Here is a 21369-nt window from a genome sequence, read left to right on the forward strand (position 1 = left end):
AAAGAAAAGCCTGTGTAGCTGGGGATTTAGTACAAAACCTGAAAGGAAGAAGAGGAGAAAAGAACCATCAATGAGTCTTTGACACAGGGTAGACACAGAAGCTGTGAGTGGAACACTTGCAGCTGGCGGGAACTGAGAAAACAGCACAGGACAGATAAGAGACCTCATCGAGTGCCCACTTTGCATTGAGCAGAGATGGTCAGAACCTGTTCCCCCTTAGCCCAGAAGATATCCTTGTCAGCATATCCCCCTCCTCCCAGAAGCTCCATCACTGCCAGCTGAGATCTCCCCACAACCCAGGTTTGACTGCAACAAGAGTGTGCTTGTCTCTGGGTTAACCTCACTGTCAAAAAGTTCTGGAATCGGTCCACCTAACCTGCCCCCCTGACTTAAGGGGGAAGCTGTGTTTTTCTGCTTCCTCTAAGCTGCTGTGCATCACCACAACATCATGCTTTGAATGGCAGCTCAATTCCCTTAATTGCAGCAAGCTGCCCTGGCCTCTCTCTGTGCCAGTTTGGTTTACTTTGATATTTTATCCATCTAAAGCTCTATTAATCTGTTTTATTCCTTTCTATCATAGGGATAATCCTTTACGTAAGCAGAGCTCCTACAACTGAAGTCCTCATTTTGTTTGAAGGAGATTAGCTTTGCAAGACTATCCCCTGTGATGCAGGTAATGTTTTTAAACTCTTGCATAGTTTTGCCATTTATTTATTTTTAATGTTTAGCTGCTGAACAAGCATGAGACTTCTGTCTTTCTTGGGAATCTAACCTCAACCACATATGCAAATTAATACTTCAAAATGGTATTTAGGTGCACAAAGTTTTTAAGATACTAAGTCACATGGATTTCAATAGGAATAAAGTATTTTGCCTGTTGAATTGCTTTTGGAAAATAAACAAACTCAAGAGGCACCTCAAAAGGTTTTCAGTATCTAAATACATTTCAACATTTATGCTTTAGGGCTCACTCCATGCTATGTAACCGTTATAGGTCAGTTTTGTAGGTCTGAATGTTTTGGGGGTGATAAAAATCTGATAATTACATTAACACAGGGAAAAGAAAAAAAAGATTTAAAAAAAAGGCTTCTTAAGTAGTTTTTTTTTTTTTTGTGGTGAGATAAAAGCATAGTTTTGAGAACTGCCAAATACAGAAGAGAACCTTTGCCTACTTGATTTTACCTATAGAACAAACCAAACAGCAAGATGTAGAGCAGGAGCAGCAATGTCAGAGGTCAAAAAGCATGAGTCAGACTCTCAAAAAAAGCCTTCTTTTTCTTGAAGTGAAAAACAAACTAAAGAAAAATAACACCCTCACCATGATGCAATGTTTTGGATTTGCCTCTTCGTTTCCTTGTCAGGCCCATGTGGGTGTGAAAGACTTGCCAGCTTGCAGACATCTCACAGGAGATAGCTCAGGCCCACTGCAGGCGACCTCAGCCCACACCAAGAGCACACAGACACATTGCTGCCTGCACCCACATCTGCCCCCACCTGGGAGGAGCTGAGGACACTCACCACAGCTGGAGGAAGAATGACCCCCAGCACTCTATGAGCTTGCACCCACTTCCCAAGCAAAGCACAGAAAAAACAGAGGAAAGAGGAGGCAGGCAGCTAATTCCAACAAGCTCAACAGCAGAAGCAGCGCAACAAGTGGGTGGGCTTTATCTATTCCATCATCCTCGTGGGAGGGTTTTGTGTCCTCCACCTGAGGACCTCCAGGTGGGTGTGTTGGTCCATCAGGAGTTCTAGTTGGCTGCTCTCCATCTGAGCCCTTGGTAGTCAGCGAACTGGAGATATGAAGCAGGCGTCAGGCTCTCCTAGGAGCTGACCCCAGCTGTAGCCCAAGGAGTGTGGGGTGAGACAGGGCTACTGCAGGAGCACAGCAGAGGAGCCAGGTTTCTTGTGAGGTCAGCGCCATAGCCTTGGCTGCAGCTCTCCTAGGTCTTCCCCATACCCCATCACCTCCCCTAGCTCTCTAGTGCTGTCTCCTCTTGGTGCTCCTAATTCCCTCACTGCCCTGTGCACCTCCCTGTGCTTTTCAGACCTTCCCTTTTCCTGGCCTTTGAGCCAGACAGGAGACAGCTCTGGGACGCTGTGCTGCATTGTATCAGCAGCTGTCAGTGATCAGGGGCACTGATTTGGGCCCCTCTTCTGCACCTGGTCCTTGATGCTCATGTCCCTTGCAGGCATCTCCAGGTTTTGGGAGTTCTGCACCTCTGCCAGCCACCACTGGGGTTGGTCAGTGCTTCAAACACTGCATACTGGGTGTTTGTTCAGGTTTTCGTGTGCTTGGAAAAGTTATTTTACCCTTGAAGATGACACCTACTCATTCGGGTACACACCCTTAGCTGTAACACACCCTGTCTTTGCCAATAATTACTGTTATTTACATATACCTTGAGAATATGTAGCAGATGAAAAACACAAACAGTCTTCAAAAAACAAGGCAGTTGCACAGATAAAAGCTGTTGCACAACGTGCGTTCACATCACCTGAGGTGCGGAATCTCCTGCTGCTTCTGTACCAACGGATTCCACGTGAACCCCTTCGTGGTCACATTAAGCATAATGATGAGAACAACTTGCCTATTCTGAGAGACTGGGATTTTGAACTTAAAATTACTTAAATTATTAGGCAGGCTTCACTGTTTTAATTCTTTTATAACCCAAATTAAGGAGCATCCATGGTTTCGGTTTCCTCCTGAGAGGGTTCTTTCTATAGCAAAGGTAACACCTTTTTTCAAACGCATTAGTATCAGAACTCCTATTTTTTCCTTAAGAGGTGATGATAAATACAAGATTTCCTGCTTGAGTAGCTCATTGTGTGACTGCTCCTAAGGGGAAGGCTTCCAGTGCTGAGTTCTCTGCCTTCGTTTCCAGTTGTGCTTTGCAACAATCTTTTCTGCAGCTGTCGCTGGAAGATAAAAGCGATCGCATGCCTGCACATTTCAGTAAGCTGCAATGCTGTCTGTAGGAATTGATTTGACTGTTCATATACACATTCTCCCTCAGCACTTGAACAAGCATGTTCAGATTCGCCCACAGGGTGCAGTGCCTGAGACTGACACATTTGTTTGCAGGGTTGTCTTGACATCTACAGTCAGATTTAAATCCACTCTGTAGAACTGCACTAAATTATGCTATTTCACAGAAGAACCAACACAATCTAAGAACTTCTGCAGGCAACTGAACAAAGAACTTCGACTCAGCACCAGCTGCTGAAAAGTGCATGTCTCTTGGGAGTATGAAACAAAATTGTAAACTATGAGGCAGTGTCTCTGAAGAGTCTCTTTAATATGTACACGAGAATGCACTGTACTGCCTGTTCAATAACCACTTCCAAGCAGAAATGTCCAAATCAGTTCATGAAATCTTGTGAACTCGGGGAGAATGCATGGCAGTTAGTAGTAAAAATTGGCTTCAGCTATTAAGTATTAGGACCATAAGTGCATCTTACTCCTCGTATCATTCCTTTTGTAAATATATGCCTTACAGCCCTTTGGGGTGGAAATTTCACTTCGTTTAAAGTAATGTGAAAATGCTTTGTCAACTTGTAAGGTGGCAGTTAAAAGCTTACAGGAAAAAAGATCACAAGTTTGTTACTACTTGTATTATTTCCTCTACAAATTCCCCTATTCACTGGCTCTTGAAGTCAAAAGCTGTCACCAGAGTTCCTTCTAGACATAGCTAGCATTTAAACAAAAGCCTACAGCAGCTCAGCAGTTTTTTGCTTTGATTTTCAAAGTGCTCCTGCAGCATAGCTTTTCGTATTTAACATATTTCAATAATGAATTCCATGTTTTCATTCTTCTGGCCTTAAGATGGAGGACATCTGATAAAAGCCCTACATAAAATACAGGTACTGCCTTAGAAAACAAGAACCAGACCACTGTCAATTTAAAAAAAAAAGTTGGATTTTATTTTTAGACCATTAAAAAAAAGGGTTTAAAAAAACAATACCATCTCATATACCCACTATTCCATAAAAACACACTAGTTTATTGAAGCATATGCATCATATGTTCTCTTATAGTTGGAAATTTATAAAACAGCCATAAAAACACACTATTGAAGCATATGCATCATGTGTCCTCTTACAGTAGGAAACTGACAGAACAGCTTGTATCTGTTGTAATCTTTTTTTCTTCAGATAGGGCTTCGGTTTGTACAGGGCAAAATGTAGCATTTTCAGTACTTTTGTAGAGTTCCTAGAGGTTTTGAAAAGTCATGGCAAGCAGAACTACTGTTTTCTACCGTTTGTGTTGCATTCATGACTACTTTCTCTGAAAGCAAGTAACACGTTTCAATTCTCTCCTTCTTTGTATTTTGCCAGATCTCTGGCTGAGGTCCTATTATGATATCTCAGTAGCAAATAAAGAGTTAAATTGTGAAGAAGAGCAAAGACTGTTTTTGAAAGTAATCCTGTATCACAGAAGAAAAATCCTCAAGATATCATATACTTCAAGACAACTGCACTCTTAATCATTTGGAAATGTATCCCCAGATGTATTGCATGCATAACACGAGCAAGTTTCCTTCTGTGTTGCACAGCTACTGTATTCATACGATAAAGGTTATACAAAAAAACAAAACAAAAAAACAACACAAGTCCAAGTGTTGCAGCCTTATTTAGGAGTAATGAAAGCTTTCTTTACAACTGTTGAACTGGGGAGCTACAGTAGACATCATTGGGGGCAAGAACAGAAATAGTTGTGGTAACCCGTGCTAGGCTGCTGTGGTTTTTTTGTTTTGTTAGATCAAGGTTATACACAGAAAGTACAGGGGTTATGCATCTTCACTTAATACTAAGGTCAACTTTAAGATGCCTCAGTAACATTGACCCCATCTAGGAGGCAAGTACAATTAACTGCATGTTTCTCAATTATGCTGCTTCATCAGCCTGTGATCGTGGTACAAGCTTCCCAGCTCCCAGTGTAACATTCCCTTACACTAACCAAGAGGTGTGTGGGGGCTGTCAGTCCATCAGCAAAGCTAGGTCAAGAGGAATCCAGCAGAGAGGTGATGCACATCTGCATCTCATTCAGCCACAACTGAACAAGAAGGGCCTTGAAGGCAAACTGCATTTTCACTGTGGGCATGTAATTAGGAAGAGGGGAAAAATCCTGATTTCTAATATTAAAAACAAAACCAGTTATCTTTCTGGGGAAGAAATTCCAAACAATAGTATCTCTTCATATTTTATCACTGTATTTATACATGAGGTGTTTTCTGTCTGTTGTAAGATACCCTTTGCCCCTAAAGGGCCCTTTTAGTCTCTATGCTGATAATAGGAAGTGTTACTAAAACCCAATATCCTTTGGAGACAAGTGATACAAGCAAGGAAGATACAAAAGCTGCTTAGCACATTTTGAAATCAAAACAGTACTTCATTAAAAAGAGACACATGAAACAAGTCAATATTTATTCTTTCTTCTCACTATCCTCAGTGATTGGGTCTGCAGGAGGCTCTTCAACTGTCGCACTATTGCTCTCTGAACCAGTGTTGCTATCACTGGTTCCTTCCTCTGCAGTGCTATCAACCCCTTCTTGGCCGCTCTCCTTATCATCTGGGGTAGATGTTCCTTCTTCACCATTCTGCTGGTTTTCTGTGCTCTCTTCTGGGTGAGGCTCTTCTGTAATAAAATATTTCTCAGTGTCATTTATATACCAATATATTTAAGTAGTGTGATTAGAATCTAGGAAGAAATAGAATCTGTAGTAAATCCAAGTATTTCATAACATTTATTACTTAGAATGTGCAGTAGAGGCACAGCTCTGAAAGACTACTCAGTACTTCGAATGTACGTGGTCCTGTCACATGGCATCCTGAAAGTCACTTGCAGCCTGACCTCAGAAGTCCAGGCACCAAGCATTGTGCCTCATTAAACTAGAATTCAACTCTTCCACTTTCCCTTATGCTGTTTCAGCAATGACTCACTGTCATCTAACATCCTTGCAAGATGTCAACAGTAGGACAAGGAAACGCTCTCAGTTGCTCCTAGCTAACATGTTTAAGAGATGAGTTAGGTTCAGAAGGCATTCAGAAATCAATTTTTTTTCCCTTGGGTACATTTAAACACCAAGCATTACATACTGGCTTTGTGATATCCTCTACCCTTATAAAAAGGAACAACTTTATGAGAAGAAAGCAAACACCTGTGTTCACAAGATGAAGTTAACTCTTCTGAGTGTTCTTCTGAAGAAGCCTTCCTACTAACAACAAAAATGTAGGGCCTCCCCGGCTAAGCTGAGCGTCTACAGAGATACTTTAATGCCAATCCTTTGAGGATTCTTAAACTGCTCTTTAAATGCAGTTACCTGTCTCCATTGGAGCACTCTCCTCTTCTTTCTTCTCCTCCATCTTGTTAGCTGCCTGTTCTTCCTCAGCTGCTATGTTGTTTTGACTGCGTTCAGCTTGCTCAGCTGCTTCTTTTTCCCTTTCCTCCTGCCTCTTGCGAGCCTGTTCCTCAGCTTGAGCAATTTCAGCTGCAATTTTTTCCATATCCACTTCTACCTTCAAACTGCATAACTAGCAATAAAAACAAACAAACAAAAAAGCTCTTTTACTACCCTGGTTACAATGAAAAACTAAGTATCAGGAATACCCAATTATTATTAGTTCAATATTTCTACATGCAGTGTAACTATTTTGATTTGATAAAGTTTATACTAAAACCTTCACTAACTACACAGGGAGAAATAAGCATATTATCAAAAAAAAAAGGGGGGGTGGTTAAAGAAACAACCTAAGCCCTGTTGTTGAATGCAGCCAAGAACAGAGCAATATGTTCTTCATAGTGGCTTTAGGCCACCTTCCTTGAGCTGCTCCCTAGTAAACTCAACCAGTCAAGCCTGAAGGCACTTTTAAAGTGTACTGGCTGAATATAACTACTAAAGGTCAATGAAGGAGCATGGAATAATAAAAACACCATGCGTTAACACCCACACACTTCACCAGGCCTAGGACACTGCAGTCATCTAATTATAAATAATTCAATACAGAAATAAACAGAAGTAGTCAGAGTATTTATATAAATGGTTAACTACTAGACTCCTCAAAATAAGTGGAGAAGAGTGAGAGTTGTACCCTTTTGAGCTCATTATTGAAGGATTCTGTGCTTTCCAAGAATTTCCTCTTCTTCTCCTGGTGGCGCTCTTCAATTTGCAGAAGCTCAGCTTCCAGTTTACGCTGGAAATTAAATAAATAAATGGTAAGAAGCTTACTATGCAGTCATCTGAAGAACTGGGCAAAAATATTTACACCAATGTTTTAAAATGTACCCATGTTTTCATGTTTTAAACACCCTTATCCCAAAATGTTTTCCTTGATCCAATACCCAATAGCTAAGAAGTTCAGATAAAAAAAAGTCTGAACAACAAATGGGTCTGTGCAGTAATTCACAATTGTTAGGCCTATTAGAAATTTTAAACAGTATGGAGTCAAGGTGAACAGTTTATCATCTTCCAGCACAAAACCTACATGCTTTCTTTCATTTTATACACCCTATAGTACACACACAACACTTCAGTTACATCCTCTAATGCAGAAAGACCACAATTCAAAGAAATAAGAAGCTCTACCCCCTCTTGTGATTTTTTAAAAAAGTGACAAATCTCTATTTTATTCTGGTCAAATTTCAGTTTTCTTTGCCTACATGTATACTTACTATACTGACAGAGTTCTTTTGTTTGGAAAATATGGGCGTATGTGCATTCAAAGCTAGCTGAAACATACAAATGTGATCTCACTAGATTTCTTTGCATACATTTACTTTTCAAGGAATAACGCTACAATAGGATTTACTTCAATAAAGGATTGTAACAACCAAGATTACAGTAATAAGCCAGCTGAAAGCCACAACTATCAGAATCTATTAAACTGGAGATTTACTTTATATAGAGAAGGTTACAATAATGAAGAGCTATGGATTTAGTACTTAAGATGGCCTAAAGGACAAAATATACAGTTTAACATAATTCTGACTAACAAAACAGCACAAAAGGTGAAGCCTCACATCTTGCCACTCCCAAGAAAACCCAGAGATTAGCTCTTAGAGCATACAGAACATTGACACCCAACAAGAATAGTCATGTAGATGATCAAATGATCTGAGACTTGGAGTACAGCCTAACCCCATTATGTTTTAGCTGCCTTTGTATCATTTATCCTTACCTGGTGAACCATTAAGGATTGAACCTGGCGTTTAAGAACTTGCATTCTAGCTGTAGTGACAACAGAGCGGACGTCAGGAACCACACTTTCACTCAATATTTCACTGATGAGACGATGGTTTCTTTGGAAACGAGCTGTAGCTGTGTGCTTCATAGAAAATCCGTCGTCGTAATCTGAAACAAGAGTTTTAAGTGCAACTGCTTTAATTCCACAAAGCAAGTGCCAAGGCTAATTGACTGTACCAATGTCACCACTAATTAAAAACAAAAAAACTAACACCAGTTTCTGTCATGTCACAAAGTTCATACCAACAAATACTTGATTAAAGAACATCATGTAATGAGAAAAGAGTTTGAGGATAGAGTGCCATTCACCCTGGCACAGCTACGACAGCTATTTTACATGCATCTTCCCACAAGTCTGAAATTTAGATTAACTTATTTCTTGTTTCCACATTTCCAGAGTAAGAGGGCTATTGTTACCAAAAAAATATCCACTAAAAAATAAAAGGTTACAATACTAACAAGAGAGACATTCCTTTATAAATAAGCTTTGTACCACTGATCAAAATGACTTACTTTTTGAAACACTGAGGAATGAAAATATGAGGCAATGTGACATTTAATTTGCAGTTAATGTAATAACTGTATTCTACATTTTGAGGGGTACAAATGCACTTCCTTAGAGAACAGCTACTGAAAAAAAAAATACACTTCAAGGAGAAAAAAATATACATGCACATAGGTCAAGAGCTCGTTGTTTTATCAGCTTCTTGCAGAGAAAAGAAGTTGAAGTCAGCCCAGGAAAAACTAAACAGTCTTGTTTGACATGCATCTAGAGGATAAACTACACAAGAAGATAGAATAATTTGGTCAGGGGAAAAAAATTTGACCTGTTAAATTAAAAGAGCTTCCAATTAATGGCAAGATACTAAACTTGAACATTAGTCTAGCTACAGAATTTAACGTGAACTACAGCATTATGGATTATACTAAGTAATCATTTTAGAAGTAAAATTCAGTTTGATGCTACAAAGCAGAACAAAACATCTGAAACTACAAAGCATGCTTCCTGTACCTAGCAGCACTCAAAAGCTTCTGGCCTGTAGAAGACAGAAGGCTTGCTATGCTGTGACTTTCTGTATTTGTTCAGAGAGCAGGTAAAGCTTTTCAATATAATAAAAAAGTCAAACCAGAATCTGCAGTTTTGGTATCAAGAACCTATCTCGGGCTCAAGGAATTGAAGTCTAACTAGTAGAATTTAAAGCAGAGTAATTAAACAGCATTAACTGTTGGTGAGGGAATAAAGTTAGAAGACACTTCTGTGAATACAAGTCACATTTAGTTGAGTGTTAAAATCCATTAACTAGCAGGTTAACTGAATTGTCTTTCAGAATGAGGTCATTTAGTAAAGTCCAGAAGCTGAATTTATTTCACATGAAGTTTTCCTAATGAAATTTACTCTCCAACTACTCACAGAGATCTTAAGGACAACCCTAATACATCACACCAGAAAATATTACCAAGGAAGAAGCTTTCATTAAACTAGTTACCTGCTTTATTTTAAAGTGTTACGTTCAATTTCCCATTGAGATGCCTGATTAAATGAAGTGAAAAGAGAAAAAACAGTGGGAAGACAATAGATTTGCAAGAGACAAAGAAATATTAAGTAAATCAGTCTCCTTAGTAAACATCTTTGTCCTCTTAACAAGATTCCTTTCATGCTACAAGCTCTTGATCCTAGTGACGTGCAGCACAGACAGCAGTGTTTCTGCCACAGGAAAGAATCTGCCATTTCATCCCAGGAATGAGCAGATCCAGCTCAGTGCCAGGTCAGCTGGCTCTGCCTGAGTTAATTTGGCCCAGGCAGCATGGAACAAAACTTAAAGTTCTAAAATGCCAGCTACTGGAACACTAAATATATTTACATACATTTTGCAGTTACCTCACACAGGCAAGTGCTCTTTGTCACAGGCTTTATCTCAAGGGTGTGCTTTTACAAAAAAGGAAAAAAAAAAAAGGGTGTAACTGAGTAGGTTTTTCACCCTCAGGTTTCAACAAGTATGTATTTGGTCATGAATTTAAAAGTAGACAACTATATGAATCTAATTTTTCCCACTGGGTGGAGTACATTTCCTTGCAGTCAAATAAACTTTCAGAATTTTCTCATCAACTTGTCAATAGCAAGGATAACTCTTCTTTTCTAAACAATCTCAGATGACATTTGAGTTCAGGTGTTCTTAATCGTACCAGAAATTTACTTATCAGAAGTATGCACTTCTGGTAGTAAATAAAGCACAAAATTCCATTCAGGCTGGATTAAATCAGGCATCTGATCATCTTGTAATTTACATGTTAAAGCCACTGCAGAGTTTTAAGCAGACTGATTTCTTTTGAAGTGTAAGCATTACTTCACAAAGAATCAAGGACTAGAATAATCTTTATCATTGCCTTTCCACCTTAGCTTTTGGAAACAAGACAAAGTTAGCTATTGGCTCTACAAAAATAAAAATGTAATCATGAAAATTAGTAGTGAAGGTACTGAAATAGAAAGGAAGTCATGTTAAGCATTGTGATGACTATACAGAGGTAATTTTCCATATCTGGCAATTATTTCTCTATGTTGTAGGCCTTGCAATGAGGCTGTCTCACTGGATGTGCATACAAATTCCCTTTTGCTTACCATCTGGATCTTCTGCTGGCTGTATACTCATGTAAGGTTCACCTTTCTCCATGCGTGACTGCCTTTGTCGGCTTTCTTCTTCTAACGCAGCCTCAGCACGACTTTTTGCATTGATGTAGGCAAGGTATGCAGGAGAGTTATGGTAGGCCTTCATGGACTCATTGTACTCTATCTGAAACGTGACCAATATTGTTTGATTGCACCACTGGACAATTTCAGACTTGACACAATTAGGTGCAACTCAACAGGTAGTTATATACAGACAAATCTATTTTGAACTATCTTGCGGATACACAAATGATCATATTCTCTTAATTTCTTTTTTTAACCAATTAGAACTTCTTCCACAGTCATGTTTTAAAAAACTCTAGTTGGGCCATTAGGCATATTTTAATACCTTGAGAGGTCTTACAAGAGTTTTGTTTTTGAAGTTTAAAATCAAACTTCAGAACTTTGATAAAAAAATAAGTTGACTCAAAATATTCTTAATTCTTTGGATTTCTAACTACATCATTGATTCCAATTTTTTCTCTTTCCTTATTCCAGTACGCTATGAACCAGTATTCAAAATCACTTAATGTTTTTGTATTCTTTGATCCATCCCTGCACTGGGATGATACAGAATGCTGCAGCCAGACTACTGTCTCCTGGTAGCAGGACTGCATCACTATTTTCACCTTCTTTGAAATATTTTCCCTTTGAATTGCTTTATGTCACTTTTAAAATTTGCCTGGTCTAGATTTTGTACAGAGATTTGAGGTATTTCCAATGAAATATCAGATATATCTGTGATATTGGTGTGAGTACCTAAGGGCGTCAATTTCTTTATTATTAGGACCGGAAACCTATCTAGGCAGTTGAAAAATATAAACAAGAAGGCCCCTGCCCCAAGGAGCTTACAATCTAAGTGTGGTTACCAAGTTAAAAAAGAAAAAGAATTCCTTGATTTTGTTTCAACTAAGAGCATCCAGCTTTGAAGTACTTCTCTATTGACTTGGAATAAAAACAGCTCCAAGTTCCTCAGGTTTGACCAGGTTGTACACAACCTCAGATGCCTACCAGGTTTAACCACAAGACAGCAAGTGGACAAGTTTCCCCTTGTAGCTTAGGATCACAGTAACAGTCTTGTAAAAGTCCTCAACACTTACCAACCTAGACACATGATGTAGCTGTCATCTTTTGTCATGAAGATCAATAAAAAGCAACACAAATGCAAGAAAGCCCTGAAAATGGTAGCATTTTCCTACTAAGAAACAAAACGCTATGCCATACCATGGAGTTACACCAGATTATACACCATGGAAACCAGACCCTACGTGACTGGAAGTCTTTTATGAACACGTTCATGACTCAATAGCAGTAGTTGCAGAGCACCAGTTTTGAAAGAGGATTTTGGTGTTGAGACAATCTTTTCAACACTGATGTTGTACAATCAAATCCATTCATTAAACAGTTAAAATCGACACTCAATTATAAATACTTCATTTTGAATTAGGTCTAAAAACTGACCAGTCACAGTTGATGTACAGTTATTTTAAAAAATCTAAAAGACGTGTCAGGACATACTTCCATTAAGTTACATATAGGGGGTCTCGTGAATGCCTCATACACCACTGCATGGGTAAGATGAATTTTTCTTCTCAGACCAGTTCCTAGAAGAATCAGCTGTAATAAACATCCCAGATTTCTTCCATTTACCTTTTCAGCTTCATATTCATTCAAATACTCTTGCTTCTCTTCATCAGTGAGATCTCGCCACATTCCTCCAATAATCTTGCCAATTTCCCATAACTTCAAATCAGGATTGGACGCCTTCACTTGGTCCCAGACCTTAACAGAAACAGCTGGAGCTTTACTAATGATATCTAAATACTTCCAAATTAAACATTTTATATTGTCATCTCAGTGTTCTTTCTGGAACCACCACGAAAAACAGGATTAAGTTAGGAATGTCTGGCTAAACTATCTCGATTATTTTCTGGGGCAGGAAGTCAGTAGGAAGTCATCTACTGAAACGGGCAATTGCTGAAATGGCTTTGGTTTCATGAGAATATTGCTTTTAACCCTCTTAATTCTCTTCTCAAATGCACATCGCTGCATCTCTGGGAAAAAAAAAGTGCTACTGAGTAAACACATCCAGCAGTAGATTATGATAAAGAGCACTGAGCTTTTCAGATCAGAATGCAACATTTCAAAATATTTTTCAGTCTTGCTGATCAATTTGAGTTCCAACAAGTTCTGACTCCACCAAAAAGGTTTCTAACTTTATAGGGAAAAAAAAAAAAGGAGAGAGCTGCCAGTGTTATTTCTTGCTGCGCCACTTGACTTTTTTTTTGTTGTTGGTTTTTTGGCCTAAGACAGATAGGCTGGTAAAGATACTTTACCAGAGGTGGAAGAATTTCCTTCTGGCTCACCCGCTTCAGACAGGCTCGCATGCCCTCCCCATGCCCAATCAGATTTCAGACTCCACAAGAGTCTCTCTCCTACTTTCTGTCAAACAGTTCACAGAATAGCGAAGTAAACGTTGCCACAGGCTAGGTTGGTGAAGGAGAACATGCAAAGTCCACTCATTGCTACTCTTCAGTCCAGCTACAGCACTGTACCAAGCCCAGTATACCGCAAGGAATATCTCCTTTTTATAAAAAAAGTTCTGTCAGTAAGTCACAGGAACTTCTGAATGTGGCAGGGTGGATCCTTGTCAGCAGAGACAGTGGTAGTAAATTATCATTTTAGAGAAACCTTTTCCCCCCAGCAACTGGCAACTGTGTGAACAGACTACTGCTGCCATTATTCTGAAGGGCAATGCATCTGTACTTTACAATTCCCTTAAAAGAATGTGCAGGCTGTTAGAAGTAAAAGTTTAGAAGCTGAAACTAAGATAATAGCAATTAATCGTTAGCACATACAAACACTAACTTTTATTATTACTAGTTCGATACCGTATACCCACCTTCCGGCTGTACCTCATGTAGGGCATCAGGGGCTTGTCTGGGGGTTTGGGGGGCTTTGGAATGGTAATACCAGAGGAAGCCTATGAAAGAACCGAATAAATCCATTTGTTAATGTACTCACTGGACAGTTTCCATACACACTATTTTTGGAAAACATTCATTCTTGTGCAGTTGAAACAAACATCCCTCCACCCCCATTCCAAGAAGCAAGCAACATCACAAAAAAAAAACCACTGAACAGGTACTACAACTGGTCCTCATTGTAATATTTTTCCAATCTAAATCTGTCCTTTTATCTGTAAGCTTACAGAACAGCAACTAGATAAAAATCTAAATCGGCTCCGTGTTCTAAAAATTGAAAAGCACAACTTAGAAATTTACATTAAAACACCAGTCCCGGCAGGTTGCTTTTCTCACTTCTGATTAGCAATTTATTGTACCTGTTCTAACAAATTTAATGTGTCTACTGTGGGATGAGGGGTAGAGAGGGAAGATAGAATTGTGACATTATCTAGATGTCTTTTCATTTGCAAATCATTTCAGCAATGTGTTTGTCCACAAAATATGTCAGTGGTAATTCGGAGCCAATGAAACTACTCATTATAAAAAACACCCCTATGCAAGTGTTCCACCACTGTGCATTATTTGTATCCAAGCTGTACTTTAGTTGTCCAAATTATCCTGCAATATCTTTGTGTGCTCTTATCTTCCTTTAGGTTTGTACAACGTGAAGCACCTTGCTTGCACTAAATAAAAAGACACTGAGCAGTAATTGTTAGTGATTGAAAGCTGCTGCACCCACCTGTTCCTGTCCCCTCGATCTACAGAACATGTGGCAGGGCTTTCTTCTCCTAAAGCAATGACCTTATAATCCCTATCAACCACAGGTTCTGAAAACCTCCACTCTTCAAGAGCTTAGACATGCAAGGAGTTCCATTTCATTAAGTGGGACCGTTTTTATAAAAAATATAAAGCAATTTCAAGCTTTTTCAGGACTACAGCCACAGATTAGCCTATATGGCCAAATTCAATTATTTGCTTAATGTGCAGTATTCGGCTTTCAAGTTTTTACTTTTGATATTTTTGTTTTGCTGAATTTATGGAGATCTATGAAACAATGCATACGGAATTGCGTATAGATATAAATAATGTACATGAGGTATATGCATTACCAAAATGTATACATATATACACACACAAATGAGTTTGAAAAACATTAACGGAAATTGTTTAATGCTTTTAAATTAACAGGAATTTAAAGACACCATACATATATTGATATATGCATGGCACAGAAGGCTGTATATGCTTATGACATACAGAAACAATGAAAGTTCTCAGAAAAAAACTTATTCTTGTATAAGAAAATAAATATATGTTCAGACAGTATGTTCAGTCAAGTTCCAGCTTGTATGGGGAAGGTCTTTTCCATAAACATTTTAACAAACCAGATGAACTTCATATATGAAGTTAGAAAGAAGGTTTATAAGAGAGAGGCATTAAGAATACACTTCATTTAAGGCACCACGTACGTGTTTCTTGAGAAAATCTTTCCTTATACCACATTCTGAACAAGGCAGATGTTTTAAGATTGAAATTTTTACATGGAAAACCTTATTAGGAGAATTAAAGAAACTTTTTTTTTTTAATCAGGGGTTTACTCTATTTCTGTTGTTAGTTATGAAAACCGTGTGCTTCCACAGTCTTTTTTTTTTTTCTGACTGCACCTAATGCTCAGGACTTCAGCTATATTAAAAAGAAGTTGTCACCTGTCACAAACTGACTCCAACTCACTATTTACTCCATTAAAAACGAATTTAGCATCCCTTTTCCACACACCCACAGAATAACAGAAGATCTGAAAGGATTCTATTCGATGATCATCACACTTCTGTCCAAACAATTGTTTCTGAACTAGGAACTTTACATAGCTAATATCAAACTAAGACTGGAAAGAAAAATAAAGGCTTACATCTCTTGTATGGCTCAATAGTATGATGCAATACTATTAATGAACCCTAGTTTGCAAAGTATTCTTCCTTATTTTTGTGCCAGTAAGCCTTAATAAGAAAAAATTAGCAGTTCCCTCCAAGGAAAATTTGTGCCCACACTACAGACCTTCTCCCTAAGCATGCAGTGGTCACTGAAGACCACAAAGTCTGTCTGTCTCTTTGGAGTTCTGCATCATACATGATTACCACATATTCTTTCCCCCTCTTCAATGGAAGTCCATTTCCTGTAAATAGCTTCAAAGTGAATGGCAAGGGATAGGGGTGAGGAGTAAAAATCAGAAGTAAATTTTTGTTCTTAGAAAAAAAAGTGGCAGCAGCCAAGATTCAGAAGAACCTAACTCTAAAGCCATTTCTGGTCAATTCCTGTTGTTTGCCGGATGATGTAATAGTTGATTCTCCTACCGTGACCCGGCTGTTGGTGCCCGGGTTCCCTCCCAGCCTGTAGTTGTTGTAGGCCAGATGGCTGTATGGATTGTATCCCACAAACCCTGGTGTGCTGGGCATTTGCTGATGGAAACAAATGAGACAAAAACACGAATGAGAAATGAGCTCAAACGAGGAAAACACAGAAATGAAAGTGAACTGCAATATGGCATGCAAAAGCAATCAGAGTTTAAACAAGCAAATGAGGTGTAGCAGTTGATATCTTCTCAACACACAGAACTTACTCCAATACAAACCTATTACGGAAACAGGATTTTAAGCAAATACGTCGCTACAATTTTTGTCCAAAGTTGGTGGGTTTATTTCTATTAAATGTGCAACTGGTTTAAACAAGTATTCCATAAATCCTGCTCATGACTAACAAGAACTTTCCAATGTATAATAAGGCACCAAGAAATTCCAGAAGAGCCTCATATCCAAAGGGTTAAACTTTAAGGCAACATAGCACATATTAATGGGGCAAAAATCCCCCAAATCAACATCTACTGTAACTGAAAAACCCTGCCTGCTTTTCATCCACCTTTCCAACAAGCGTGATGCTGTCACTAAGCAGGAAGAAAAACCTCTCAGAGCACCGTCTGTGCACCAATACCAGTACTGAAAGACATTACTGGCAATTTGCAAATTGAAATATTTTGCAGAACTGTGGATTAGAAAAACCAAGAGAGATGACGATTCACTGAGATGTCCGCCTCTCGTGAGGTTGGCTGCAGACTGGCAGAGTTGAGGAAGCACTGCAATACAATCTACAGGTTAGAAGCTACAAACTGATCTTAACCAACCACTGAATCGGAGACGATTTCAGAAGTTAATCAACACACCTTTATCCACTCTTGAAGGTGGATCAATTTGTTCTTGCATCCCGTAAGGCAGAAAAAATTACAGTTTCTCTACAATCCCTTTTTACTTGTCATCTACATAGAATCAAGTATCAGAAGGTTCACTGTCTTCCCCTTCTCTTCTGAATCTTGCTCGGGCCTTTTAACTATGCACTTGTTTTTCCTGTCATGCACAATTCAAATTGAGTTGTAAGAAAGTGGATCAGCTATTGAACAGTGATTGTAATTAGGTCCTGACTGTGGTGGTCCTTTCATCCCAGTCCATAATGACTTATAATATCCTGCAGTGTTGCTCAGAGTTTGAGTGTTATCGGCACAGTGTCTCATGCTTCAGTCCTAGTAAGAAACATTCCAGTAGTCTTTTAAATTCATTTGCTCACATACCCGTTCTAGATTACAGTTGCAGAAATTCTATGAATTCTATTAAGTTCAGGACTCCAGGGAACCACGGCATGACAGATACAAACACGGAACAAAAATAACCTGTAAGCTAAACTACATTAACTTGCAAAGTTTTCAACTGCATCTAGACATACTGTAGTCACTTTATTTCTAAACAATACAAGTACAAAATAAAAGTATCCTGTAACAAGTTGCCTTCAAATACATGCTTTATTACCCAGCTTTCAGAATCTCAGTCACAGCAGTTGACATTTATTCAGTTTGTATGCCTGTGATGACGACATACACATTCTCTATTTAATAAGATGCCATTTTACTATGGGTCAGTGTTACTGTAGCATCATCTTTAACAAACCAGATGACAATGGTAATCTGTTTGCACAAAAAGAATTAAGCAAGACAGGAGTTAAATACTACAAGGTAGCTATCTTGCATTACATGGACATTTGTTACTTCAGATGTAATGCTACTTAATGAGAACTCTTGAAACTTCGTTGACTACAGGATCTCAAGGTGGCTGTGGAGGAATAAGCAATGTCTCCTTTTCTATCTTGCATTAGCAGAGCACAGACCATCATCTCAAGGACTGTATGCAATTTAAGTAATACAAAACACGTTTGAAAGATAAGCAATATATGTCACTAATCGAAGATTTGAATTTTTTGTTTCATGTACCCTCCTGAAGACTTTCTAACTCGACTAAATGATTTACCACGTCAGTATACACCATTTAACAACGTCTGTATCCACGCCACGTCCCAAAGGACTCACACATGTATGTACACAGATCTTGATGCAGGAATCCAGTTGTAAGAGTGGATGCCATCACATTTCTTCTAACATTGGCACAAAACTATTAGGTTGCATGCAGAATGAAAACTCTGAACAAACTATGCAAAACAATAAAATGTTTTATTTCTGTAAGTGTTTAAGAACATAACTTATACATGATATTTTCAACTCTATTTAAAGTATGGCACAATAAATTTAAAGCATCACATTTAATCTAAATCCCATCTTGCAGTTCTTATCCCAGATGCAGAGACCAGGGACACCCTTGGACAACAGTTACCAAGTTTTCTTTGGTAAGAATTTCATTATAGCATCTTATTTCTCTGTACCAAAGATTAATATTTTTTCATGTGAAAGTATTACTCTTAAAATGCAAGCTGCTTAGAAACAAACGCAAGAGATGCATGTGCTTTCAGGTGCTTTTCTAACCACAACATGCTATTTCCGTGTGTTTTCATACATGCATGACCGCAACTGGACAAGACTCAAAACTTTCCACATTTTCCTAATTGGCTTTCCATACCATTTTATTATAAAGTAAGGTATTTCTCATGCATTGGACTCTAAAATATCAGTGACTTCAAGAAGCTTGAATAAGATTACCCTCGTAAGTGTTTCGTTATTCTGAGTCAATATAACAGAATTTTGTGTACTTCTGCATTCCACTGAAAATGGGTTAGGTACAGCAGAAGCACAAAGGCATGCCCTGCTTGCTCATGATTTGGCCACAAGCTGACCAGAAAGTTTTAGAATTAAATATATTACTTTGTTCTCAACTATTCTAGTATACTGTTGCAACCGACTGCAAACATAAGTTCAGACCAAGAGTCCAATGTTACCTGCCTAAGTTAAAATGGCTACACGTGTAAGTAATCCTAGGAACTGCTTATAAAAAAAAAGAAGTATCTGCAGGATCTGGCCATAAAGATAAAACAAGTTTACTCAGGTTTTCTTTCAGAAAGTGCTCAAAAAAGTGAGATGAATTTAAATAGTGCACACCAAATTAATAATGAAATACAACTAGTGCAGTTTCCCGATTTAGGAAGGTGCTGCAACTCCACCATTACTGCTCTGGAAGTTACTAAGGGCTATATTACCAGGTATCTGTGTTAATGAGAAAAATCACTATACTTACGGTTGCGGGAGCAGGGGTAGGAGGTGGAGCATAAGATGGCCTTTCTGTTAAGATATAAATGTAAGCAAAAGAAATCTTGAAAATCTGAATGAGTTTTTTCTAAGGCATCCATTGTGGCAAACATTTTAAAGTGATTTACAAAAAACAGCCTGCTCCCAAACACTTTGCATTCTGTCACTGAAGAACGTAAAGCAAGCAATAGAAGAATTTAAAAGATGTAAGACCACACCATTGCCAGTCTTTTATTTAGGCAGGAGATTAAAGAATGTGAAATGCATTTATGTACACATCAACTAAAAGAAGATAAGCAAAAAGCAGGATTTCGGAGAAGCTGCAATAACTGCATTTTCTATGAAACCGAGTACTTGGACTCGATCAGACTTTGGCATGTTAATATAGACTTCAGAGATGATCAGCAGCAAGCAAAGCTCTAGTCACACCTGGTGCACCAGAAATGAGCCACAGCAAGCTTTGAGGCCATGAGTCTGGTCCGAAGTAACTGTATTTCCTATCATTCCTTTTCATACAAGAAATAATAGGATTATCTCATGAACAGGTTCTGCTGAACCAGACCTTTAGTTCACCAAAGGAAGAAAAATCTGAAAACTTACTTGACATTTTGATAGGCAAATTTTCAGCCACCTGACATTATATTTGTAATTCTGAAAAACAAAAGAATACCATGCTATTAAATATTAAACCTTTGCCTTCCCACATCTTTGCTAAAAAAAAAAAGTTGACCAGTTTTGAAATAAAGACAAAAAAGCTTCTCAAAACTAAGGCATTCACTGAAAAAAATGAATATACTTTCAAAGGAATCTGGCCATAAATAGCTGTAAAATAAAACCCGTGTCTGTGCCATCTTCACATTAGAGATTTCTCTCTAGACACCTCTTCTCCCCCCCCCAGCCATTTTATACAGCCAGTTTCAGGATATATGATACAAATACATAAATAACCAGATAAAACAGCAGCTCTTTCACACGGTTCAAAAAATAATGACCGTGCAGGCCAGCAGCACAGACTGTGAGATGTAACCATATTTAATCTTTTAGCAACCAGCCCATCAGTGGCTATGGATGAAGTATTACGACCAAATGCTATTTTTTCGGCGTTTCTCCGAGTAACCCGGCGGCACACCGGAGGCAGGCAGCACTTTCTCAGCTCCGCACCCGCCGCCGCTCCCCGCCGCGAAGCTCCGCGGGGGCTCCGGGATCGGCACGGCCCAGAGCAGGCCGGCAGCGCCCCGAGGACCGGAGCGGGCCCCGCAGAGCCGCTCCCGGGGCCGCCGTCCCCGCGGGACGGGACGGGACCGGACCGGGGTCACACCGAACCGCCGTCGCTGCGCGTCCCAAGGCCCGCCAGACGCCGGCAGCCCCGAGCCTGCCGATGGAGCCCCCTGAGGGGGCGGGGGGGGGGGGGGGGGTGGGCAGCCCCTCTCCGGTTCGTGCGGGGCGCTGAGGCCTCCCCCGCCGCCTCTAACGGGGAGGAGGCCGGGGCCTGTCCCCTCAGCGCCCCCACCTCAGCCGCTCCCCGGGCCTTGCCGGCCTCCTAACGAGCCGTGCCAGGCCGCCCCGAGCCCCCCCCCTCCGCCGCCACTCACCCGGTCGCCGCCGGCCGCGCTCCCTTTGTTCCCCACCAGGCGAGGGCAGCGCCTGCGCGCTCGGCTCTGCACTTTCGACACGGAGCCACCGCCCTCCTTCAGCCCGCGGGCGGCCGCTTTGGAAGGGGTCAGTGGGGCTGCGTTGCTCGCTCCTAAGTCCCCGTCAGGGCCCGGCCTTCGCGGCGTCCCGCTGGGGTTTAAGCGGAGGCCCGGAAGGACCGTGGCGAATCTGCGGGCGCGGAAAGCAACGGCGCTGTGCTGAGGCGGGGTGTGCGGCCGGGCCCTGCCGTTACCGGCAGGGAGGCGCCGCCTCGCCTTCGCGTTCCTCTCAGCA

The 21369-nt window shown here is 39.9% G+C and overlaps 1 protein-coding gene and 1 long non-coding RNA gene across 8 annotated transcripts in view; one reads left to right on the forward strand and one right to left on the reverse strand.

The window, feature by feature from the left end:
• The window catches only part of LOC121059790, a 67023-nt gene that overhangs the window by 31772 nt on the left and 13882 nt on the right, over positions 1-21369 (forward strand). For all 4 annotated transcript variants that reach the window (XR_005814627.1, XR_005814628.1, XR_005814625.1 and 1 more), the window contains 2 exons: positions 581-673; positions 18530-18590. This is a non-coding gene — a long non-coding RNA (uncharacterized LOC121059790). The remainder of the gene's footprint in view (positions 1-580; positions 674-18529; positions 18591-21369) is intronic.
• Positions 5411-21351, reverse strand: SMARCE1 (SWI/SNF related, matrix associated, actin dependent regulator of chromatin, subfamily e, member 1). 4 transcript variants are annotated; one of them, XM_040536841.1, is made up of 11 exons: positions 21036-21351; positions 20044-20094; positions 19433-19476; positions 16223-16327; positions 13808-13888; positions 12556-12687; positions 10858-11029; positions 8176-8348; positions 7090-7191; positions 6321-6531; positions 5411-5635 (listed from the first exon to the last, which is right to left on the reverse strand). In XM_040536841.1, the coding sequence occupies exons 2-11, from the start codon at positions 20048-20050 to the stop codon at positions 5424-5426; spliced, it is 1239 nt and encodes a 412-aa protein (XP_040392775.1). In that variant the 5' UTR covers positions 20051-20094; positions 21036-21351; the 3' UTR covers positions 5411-5423. The 4 variants fall into 4 exon arrangements, with proteins under 4 accessions (XP_040392775.1, XP_040392774.1, XP_040392777.1 ...); XM_040536840.1 differs by having other exon boundaries at positions 16160-16327; XM_040536843.1 differs by lacking the exon at positions 12556-12687.

Source organism: Cygnus olor, chromosome 25, assembly GCF_009769625.2.
Source record: "Cygnus olor isolate bCygOlo1 chromosome 25, bCygOlo1.pri.v2, whole genome shotgun sequence".
Lineage (NCBI taxonomy): Eukaryota > Metazoa > Chordata > Aves > Anseriformes > Anatidae > Cygnus > Cygnus olor.

Coding starts and splice junctions, on each gene's coding strand:
- SMARCE1 (XM_040536840.1), bottom strand. Junction 13,889..16,159: donor TGACCAGAAATGGCTTTAGA/GTTAGGTTCTTC, acceptor GTTCTTTCATAG/GCTTCCTCTGGTATTACCAT. Junction 11,030..12,555: donor ATGAATATGAAGCTGAAAAG/GTAAATGGAAGA, acceptor GTCACGTTTCAG/ATAGAGTACAATGAGTCCAT.